The sequence below is a fragment of the Phoenix dactylifera genome, chromosome 1 (genome assembly GCF_009389715.1).
Source record: "Phoenix dactylifera cultivar Barhee BC4 chromosome 1, palm_55x_up_171113_PBpolish2nd_filt_p, whole genome shotgun sequence".
Classification (NCBI taxonomy): domain Eukaryota; kingdom Viridiplantae; phylum Streptophyta; class Magnoliopsida; order Arecales; family Arecaceae; genus Phoenix; species Phoenix dactylifera.
The window spans coordinates 40063644-40073752 of record NC_052392.1 but is presented as its reverse complement, the minus strand read 5'-3'; the positions used below and the strand labels follow the sequence as shown (position 1 = coordinate 40073752).

The 10109-nt window shown below is 34.8% G+C and overlaps 1 protein-coding gene across 2 annotated transcripts in view; it reads right to left on the bottom strand.

Moving 5' to 3' along the window:
- Window positions 1–830: 830 nt before the first annotated feature.
- Window positions 831–10109, bottom strand: part of LOC103706113 (starch synthase 3, chloroplastic/amyloplastic) — a 36831-nt gene continuing 27552 nt past the window's right edge. For both annotated transcript variants that reach the window (XM_039114457.1, XM_039114453.1), the window contains exons 12-16: window positions 9292–9474; window positions 8990–9121; window positions 8791–8902; window positions 6432–6555; window positions 831–1251 (exon numbers count right to left, since the gene is read on the bottom strand). In XM_039114457.1, coding sequence (XP_038970385.1) covers window positions 1122–1251; window positions 6432–6555; window positions 8791–8902; window positions 8990–9121; window positions 9292–9474 — 681 coding nt within the window. In that variant the 3' untranslated portion in view covers window positions 831–1121. The remainder of the gene's footprint in view (window positions 1252–6431; window positions 6556–8790; window positions 8903–8989; window positions 9122–9291; window positions 9475–10109) is intronic.

Here is a 10109-nt window from a genome sequence, read left to right as displayed (position 1 = left end):
ATCAATATTTTTTCCCAATTTTGCTGTAATTATTGTTTTATCATTTGATTGAATTAGATCCACTCTGAAATGGACCCATCCAGATCATATACACGAATGGACCATAAAAGCATGAAGAATCCCTCCCAAAGTACTTTAAGATTTCATATGAATACTCATGATTGTTTGAAAAATCCATAACCTCTAATAAACCTTAAATTAAGTTTAGATACCAACCTTCCCAAGTCTAAATCAAACTAGTCTTCTCCTAGATAGTATTGATGGTTTTCCAAGTCAATTGAGATAGCACAATCCATCCACACCTCTTTCCTGCACCTTGTAAATCATTTTTAAGTCCAAGTTAAAAATATTTATTTTGAGCACAACAAAATATTTCGAATTAATTGTTCTTCTATTGCTTTTCTAAACATGCATTTGTATATATACTAGTTATGATAAGCCTCGAGACTGACCATAACTAACATGGTAGATTGACTAATGAGAGCTCATCATGAAGCCTCCGACTAACCCGTCAAAGCCTGCCATGCGAGCATAAGCTATAGAAGGCAACAAAAGCAAGTCAGCAGCTGAAAAGGCAAAGCCAGTCATTTCCCAAGGGAGCATATACTTGTCAAATTTGTGATAATATCATAATAGAGCTGATGGCTTTATGGATTTTAAATATGCATCACGATTGGCGCCAGGATATAGAATTGATATAACAATTTAATTTGCAGCCCTCCTTGCAGTCCCTCAATGATAACACCGTCCTTACAGAAGTTTGTCAAACTCCTTGGGTGTTTTTTGCAATCTAATGTTGGACACCATGTATTAAGGAAATTTCAACCAAGTTGTAGAAAATGGACAGGCTAATTTTCTTTAGATAATAAGCAGCAAATCTGCATTACATTGCTATAATTTAAAATGCAACCAAAATGCATCAAATGCCTGAAACATTCGAGCTCGAGTATTGCTTGGTACATTATTGAGTGGGGTGACATGCTGAAAATAGAGAATCTACTGCTGCTAATTATCTAACTGAAAAAAAAAAAAGAATCAAGAGACCAAAAGACTGTACAAAGACACTGTCAAGAATTATATAAGCTTACTTAAGTCTTGCCATACGTTCTTCTTGCATGCCTTTACTTCCGTGCTATATGGTAGAGTTCCATGTACTCCAAAGCAGGACGGTTCCAAGACCAGTCCTGCTCCATAACTCGCTTACACAAGGAGTTAAACCACTCCCGACCATCAAACCAGGCAGAGATTGCTCTGAAATACACCCAATAATTGCCTTAATTAAATGGAAAAAGCGAAATAGCTTATTTGACATTTTCACCCTTCACTAAAAACAGAGATAATCTTATAATTAGCAACAACAAAAAAAAACTTCTTAAGAATGATAACTACATCTGGACATATTATCATAGAGAACATTTGATAATCTACTATAATGGTAAAGGCTTATGGCTGGCTTCACGCCTCCCAACCCGCTCTCCTCCAATCCAAAGAAGAAAAGGAATACAATACCCTCTAATCTCCTTCCCATGTGCCCCGGCCCAACCACCCATATGGAAAATTTCTTTATTTTCTTCTTCAATTTGAATTCTAGATGCAAGACTTTTTTCAATTATAAAAGAAGGATTAATCTTGTATGATGAAATAATGTCAATTTATAAAACTAGACTACTACAAATCTCAAAAGAGAGTGGTTGTATGTAGTTGTGAATTTACATGCATTCCATATGGATCATATTGTGATATTGCATGAGGGGTACAGGTGGCAATGGAGGACAATAACATTCATAGACTAAACAACAAACAATCAAGTTTGTATCCTAAAATTAGGGAAAATAAACTCATTATGCCAATGTTTAGTTTTGACAGTATCAAAATAAATAACCTGGCATAGCATTATTAGTTCACATCAAGGTCTTCATTTTTAGCTGAAAGTGATACGTTTTCACTGAACGGTTTTGACTGAAACCAAATCAAAACTAACCTCCAGTGTTTGGGTTTCGGCGAGTTTTAGAGACTTCAGGTAGTTTCAATCTGGTTTGGTGGTTTCAGTTAGGCTGATCATAACCAGTTATAAATTCTTATTTTGAATACTATGTACTTGCAATTATAGAATGATTTCTTTATTTATTTTATTACACAGTCTATATAATATAAATCCAATGTTTTTCTCTTTTTTTTCTTGAGTTAAAAGTGGAGATATATATGCTGAAATTACGTACATAACCATTGATTGATCAAGGCCTTCAGAAAGGTCCTTATTAAAACACATAAGAACTAATATAAAGAAATAAATACAATATATTTCAAAGAAATAACACCTTTTTTTATTATGTAAAATGAATATAACACGTAGAATTACATGCATTTTATTAACAGCCACTTGACCCCGAAAATATGAGAATTAAATATATTTGTGAGTTATAGTAGAATATCAAAAAAACTTTGTATGCAGTCTACACTAAAAAGCAAAGTCCACAAAATTGGTACCGTAAATTGTACCAATATGTTACATGTTCAGTATGGTACAGTGCCTACAGTCAGAATGATATGATATGCACTTTGTAATGACGAAAGCTCTCAACATTTTTTCTCACTCCCAACTATGATATACCTAAAACCACGTGGTACGAGACAATTCCACTCAATTCAGACTAGTATGGCTTGGTTCAACTCATAAACCAATTGAACATTGGTACTATATTGGTACCTTACTAGTACAGATGGCATATCTTGCTAAAAAGCTTTAAATTGTCCAATATAATGGATTTTCAAGTGAAGAAAGTTCAAGAAGCAAACAATATATCTGTCCATAGTAAAAAAAAAAATACATGTAAACTCCACTTACATGCAATACGAATTTAAGTCTAGAATTGTCGAAACTATGCGATTGAAGATCCTATATAATACAAAAAAATCCAAAATGCTGACTAATAACTTTTTTAGATTTCTTATTTTTCTTGTCTATTTTTATTTTTGAATTTTCTCTTTATCTTTTTATAAAACTCCAAAACTTAGAGCAAAACTTCTGAACCCTCTGAAATATTTGAAACTAAAACTTCACAGACCCAACAGATACTGAAACCAAGTTTCCACACTTTTGTTCCCATAAATTTTAATTATTCAAATACATATTATATGTCATTTTATGCACTCAATTTCATTCTCGATATTTAGATTAAGTATAAGTATCTAGACTAAATCTATCAAATTTAAGAGGAGTTTGTAGAGTCACCAAAGCAGATGAAACTATAGATAAGAACAAAAGGTGGGGCATTGGAGAAAAATATCAATAACAATAGAGTGATATATATATATATAACTTTTCAGTACTCAATTCAAACACAAACCAAAATTCAATCAGATAAGAAACTCTGAACCCAAGTCTAAATTTGAATAGTTGAGTTTCGATATGGATTTCACCAACTGCCTTTGACAAATTGCTACTCCTATAATATAAAAAATTCTGTGGGCTTGTTTAGGCTCCCAACAAGTGACTTAAAGGATAACTTCCAACAGAGTAATTATTGGATGGAAGAAACTTGTTCAGTCAAGAAGGTGCAAGGAGTCCTAAATCAAAGATTTTAGGGATACCAAAATCAGTCAAGAAAGATGACATATGGTATCCAAATAATCTTGCAACTCCATGAGGAGCCTAGAATACCAAAACCTCAATTGCATCTAGGCCTGGCAAGTTGGAATACTCACCTCTGAGACTTAGGCATGCATTGCCCACTGAATTTTACTAAGAAATAGCTTTAAGCAATGAGACCTAGAAAGTCCATTCAAAATGGTAACTATGAGGAGGCTTGACGAAACTGCACTCTACAAGGTCAATCTCTCTCATGTGTTGAGGAGAATTGGTACTTATTAATTAGATCTTCCATAAGACATAAGAACATGGTTTCAAGTTCCAGTGGGGCATTCCACGAGGTGTCGGTGCCCAAGTGCCGGGTGAGATTGTCCCGCCATCATCCCAACAACCCGATCAGTGCATCCTAGGACATCCTTCATCCCAAGTGTCAAGATGGGGAGGACAGCGCGTCCCATTCCATGGAAAAACAAGATGGCCCTGCCCCATGGGATTTAAAAACTTGCATAGGAATCAACTCTATGTTTAATGTAAAGGACTTGACAATACAAAGATAGCCATTGAGCCCTTTACTCTTTTCTGTTTCCCCACCATGATTTCTGCACTTGTTATCTTCATAGAGCTCAAGCCCCCTTTCTTTTAGATTCTAATCCTATCTAACTGGACAGAAGAAGAAAGTTGACAACAAGATTGAGACATCAATTACAAGAAGATAGTTCCTATTAGCACAAGCAGATTTTAGAAATAATTTGGTTAATTGGAGTTGACTCCAATTTCAAATTATGCTTATCACTCTATCTAGTGATGTCCACCTCTATTTGTCCGAGGTAAACTTTACCAATCTAGGGAGCTCTTTGGATCTATATCAACCAAGCAAGGAGATCTCCAAGCTTGTCGATCAACATTGACGATTTCACACCATGATTAGGAGCTGTTGGAACATTAAAGAACAATATGTGACCATGACTCGAGTCCTGATGGAGTTACTTTGAAGTCTTCAATGTTTTACTTTATTAATGTTATAATTTCCCTTAATTAAGTAAAGCCATGGTTTTATATGACTTAATTGCTCCTATGCTGAAATAAAAAGCAAAAGCACATTATTGGTTTTAGGGAGGGAACCATTAACTAAGTGACTCTGAAAGCTCAAGCTAATGAGGAAATGGTCAATAATGCATATTAGGCTTACCACCACCATGCGTTCAACCTGGATCATGCATGTGGAGGCTAGATTAGGTGAAAGACAACAGTTAGGCCAATTAAATAAACTGGTGGAATAGAGATGATTCAAACTTGTGATCGCCGATAGATCTAGGCTTTGACAATATTAATTAACCAGTTGACTCCAAAAGCTTAGGCTGATAGCAAAAGGTCAACAATACATATTAGACTCAACAGGACCAAACCTTTATATGTCTTCGACAGTCACCTCTAGGGGATGTATGTAACTCCTTATGGAATAAAGAAAATAGGCACGGGTATGTTTCTGAGGCCCTAGGGATTGAGTCTTCAGGTTTCAAGCATAAGATCTTATATATGTTCTACATGTCTTTTTTTTCTTGTTGTGTCAATTGTTATTTTCCCTTTTTCCTTCCTCCTCCTCATTCTCGCAACCATAAACATCCAATCCTACAGGTCTAGCAGCCTCTAACTTCCATTTTACTGCAGCAGAAGTTGCAGCACTTAGACCAATCAGCTCTATTGTGCCCAAGGACAATTCAATCCCTTTATTTTGGAGTTCTAAGAATACATTCTTTCTTTTGTTAAAATTCCAGCACTCCTTTAGCCACATAGCAAACCACTAATACATTGTGAAGACTCTTTAAACAAGGATTTAAGTACCCGTACACCTCACAGTACTAGTCTGTATTGGCACACGGTATACACCTCCTTTATGTTATGCTGGTTTCAAGAGGCATATTGCATGTGATAAAGTACCATACCATACTAGTAAAGTACCTCCACCCTTGCTTTTAAACACCTTATGTTCCCCAAAAAAGGTTTTGCATGCTTTGGAAGATCTGAAATTATTCCTCAAGTTTCCTATTCATCATACCCCTAACTTGATGTTTTTGCGAACCTTGGACTGTGCATCTCCTCTATCATTCATGAAAGGATGTGTTTGCCCAATTAATTAGCAACTGTTGCAATCCAAAAGCTAGGACCCAGATGCAATATTGTCATTTAGTGGGATGCAAGTGTTCCATTTCAAGTTAATAAAAATCCATCAGCATGAGTCCTTTAACACTCTTCACAATTTTCAGTGCATTTGTTTTCTGAACTCATGCTTAATTTGCACACAAACATCAGATCAATATTAACTTTCAGCAATTTGCATGTATTGAATACTTTCCATGCATTATCCTTGTAAGTTAGTTAGAATTCTTTTACTGTCCATGGTAGTTCCAGATTCTAATTTTCAGATGATATTTTTTTGGAATCATATCGCATTAGATAATAGTTTGCATCACAAAAAACCTCAGGTTCATTACATTTGTGAGACACGACCACATTAGGGTTCCCAAGTGTTATCCAGTATTACTTATCTAGGAAACAAAATACTTCTGTAGCATTAGATACTTTGTCATGTATAATAAATAATTGTTCTTAATGGATATATAGACTATAGTCAAACAAAGTTTCCAATACATTTTGCTAATCTACCATACTTTAATTAAAATGATAAAGCAATTACCATAACACTAAACCAAACAGATGTGAACTGCATTATTACCTACAAGAAACTTTCTTTCTTAGTCATCCATTTTGAAATTCATAATTATAATGACATATTTTAGCATTAAATATGCAACAATATAATGGACCAAGATATTTTACGTGCCTGTTAAGAGCATAATCTAAACCAGAAGGATCCGCTCCATCAAAACTAAACCCATTTGGTTCAAGATCTTGTGCATGAGCTCTTTGTTTATCATTGTCTACATCGAAAACAGTATCACAGAGTCCTGCAAGATGCAAAGGGTGACCTGCTTATCCTCAAATCTAATATGCCTATATTGTGAGAAAAAGTAAAGAATTATAAAATGAAACACTTTAATCTGCATATGATCTAGAGATCAAAGAGAAGCATGAAAAAAGTGACTCACGTTCATTAACCAATTCCTGTGATTTCTTAGGTATATTAGGAAAATATATACACGAACTAGAAATAAACTAGAGAGAAAAAGTCTCATTATCACCGGAGTTCAAAAATTTGCATAACCTTCCCATATTTTTTGGGACCAAAATTTTCATATGATACCGGTTTATGCAAATAATAGTAGTCACTGATGCAGAAGTATACAAAAACCTACAAGAGCTACATCAGTACTATGGAGAGGTATGCCTAAAGTCCAAAATAAACCATTTATAATTTTTCTACAGATATGTCACCACTCACTAGAATGTTTATTCTGGAACCCCGCAGCATATGCTCAACATAATTTCAAAATCACAGACACAATACGCAGTCAGACTGTGAACCACATGGGAATTGTAGCATAAAATTTAACCCAGACCATTTTTAAAGGCTTCAATCAATTATAGAAAATCAGATGAGAGGCTTTTCCATTTAGGGAGTCAGTAAGTAAATGAGAGAAAATATAAGAAGCAATGATTAAATACTGAATAAATTATCAATAAAAATAGGACAAAGAAGGGAAAGAGAGAAAAGAGGAAATGAAGGAAGTTCACAAACTGCTTAGTCTGGTCTAACATCCTTTTGCTTTCTTTATAATATTGAGGTATCATAACTTATCAGAGCAACACCCACATTCTAACAATTAGCAACTTATGCTTTGTCACATGCCAGTATTTGGGTCAAAAATTTGATTCCAAAGGCCAATTTACATCGAAGCCAAAATAAACTAAACCAACAGTATACTAAATACTATTAATTGTAGCAAGGACCTTAGAATCTTCAAATGAGCAAATGAGCAAAATATCCATAATCTCATAACTAGCCACTGATGCTGTGCCACATGTCAGAATAGGCAAGCAATAAGGCGTATTTACATCAAATCCAATACAAAATACACAAACAATCAACTAAATCATGACCATCTGTAATTATCTTTGTTAAAATCATGATTTTTCTCCACAGTTCAATACTTAATGTTGTTTTAAAAAGTTATGTGATCCAACAGTTGACACAATAGATACAAAAACCACCAGAATGGGACAGTAAAGTACCTGTACCATGCCATTCTGATGTGAAACTGACACTAGTATAAGAGCCAAGATCCTGAAACCATCCGTACAGGTATGCATTGGTCCCTTCCAGTTCATATTGGTGTCTATTGGTGATATCATACCTGACCTATCAGTGCATATTGACAATTTTTCATTTCTTTTTGATATGATTAGTTTCCATACGTATTGTCAATAGCCGTCCTGTAACCTGCATACTGTTTTGGTGGGAAAACTGTATGAGGTTTGGTATCAGTTTTTATAACCTTGGTTGACACCACAAAGTCAACTGGATGGTGGAATTGTTGATCACTCCACATCCAAAGAGTTGCTAATTACTTATTGGACCAGCAACTTGGGCAAATAAGGCATTAAAATTATGTATGCATGATAGTAAGAAACTATTACATTAAGACAGAAACTAGGAGAGAAAGGGAGAGTACACAAAGAAAGGGTTATTAAGACATCTTGTAAGACCAATAGGAACAGTGGATCCATCCAAAAAGCCATCCTCAAAATTCAGATCTGGACACAACCACTGCTTCATGGGCTTTCAATAGAATTTTAATATGATACTGTGAAATATGATGTTCTCAAAAAGGAAAAAAAGCCAATACAAGAACTTAGAGTTTAAATATAAATCAAGGACTTTTTTTTTAACAAGAATCACTAGCTGGATATTGTGTTGTAGTCTATTATTTTATTACACAACCAACCCTTCAAATTTGTCTAGATGCTTAAGGGAAGAATGCATCCCGAGCACAGAACTTCAGGTATTGGTTACATATCAGAGTAATAACTAAATTCATGAAAGAAATTAATGCGGACAGTAGACCAACAATACTAGATTATATGAGATTGGGTTTATAAACTAAATTAAATTTAATAAGTAATGATAGATCATAAGCATTTATGGTTAATGATTAATATGTTGATAAATCATTTGGTTGCTTAAAAGTCATACTGGAACAGGCTAGCTGAAACCCCAAAAAAAGGACTTTTAAGGCACTTACCTCCAGTTTTACGTACAACAGGGATAGAGCCATATCGCATAGCAATAAGTTGGGTTAGGCCACATGGTTCGAAAAGTGATGGAACAAGAATGAAGTCCGCACCAGCATATATCTAGCAGGGGGAAATGAGAATGTAAAAGATTTTGTATTGCTAAGAGTAACATGGTATGAGCATCTCTAAAAATTTATGAGATCTCACCAAATGCGAAAGAGGCTCATCATAGGTTAAACAAAGGCGTACACGGTCAGCATGCGAAGAATGCACTTGATTTGCCAAATTAACAAAATCATTTTGTATACGAGGATCTGGAGCAGAACCGAGCAAGACAACCTGCACTCAAAAATCAAAATTATTCTTGAGTGAAATTGATAAATTGATATGAAATATAGAAATGATGTATAGATATCAAAAGACCTGATATATGTATTAACATCAGCTACAGAGATGGAAGGAATCATGGATTAAAGAAAGTTATTTCAGTATGCAGGAAAAAAAGAAACCTGCCCATTGCGATCAAGAGTTCGCCCAATAGCATGTTTAATGAGGTGAATTCCCTTCTGAACTGTCAATCGGGTAATTATCCCTACTAAAGGGAGGTCAGATTTCCTCAATCCAAACCTTTGCTGCAACGCTTCTTTAGCAGCCTTCTTACCTTCAACAACATTCTCTGATGTATAAGATACCTGAAATAACGTGAACCAAACAATGTCAACTTGTCAAGATTCACCCAAAATGTTCGAATGGAGATATGATAATCAGGTTTGTTCATTTTTAGTTAAATAGGCCAAAATAACTTCTTTCAGGATTGTGAAGCTAAAGGACAGGTCGTCATCTTCAGAACTATCCTGAAGGAAAAGCCAGTAGACTTGTAACCAATCCACATCCATAGCAAACCGTAGCCTAAATAACATAAATCTGGTTTCAGTCAAGCTTAGGCTTATCATAGAAACTTTGAGTTACGGTCAACTTTAAATAACTCAACCTACCTAGCCCATAGATAAACATTACATGCTAAATTTATGTTAAATCTGGATAAATCAGTGAAAACTGGCTGCCTTGCAACTACCATCCTCGTAGCATTGCAAGTGTTTCAGCATGTAGCTGTCAATTACAGGATGTTTATTTGCATTACTACAATACTTTTAAACATCTCTACTAGGTCTTAATGCACCTTCTTCTAGATTTTGAGTCAATCAAAATCAGACATTTCATGCAACTCATTGCCTAAACATAAGGCTTTCTTGGTTAAGTTTCTTGCTTTAGATTATCTAAATTATATACCATCTTTCTAAATTCACTATACATTGGAATAATACTA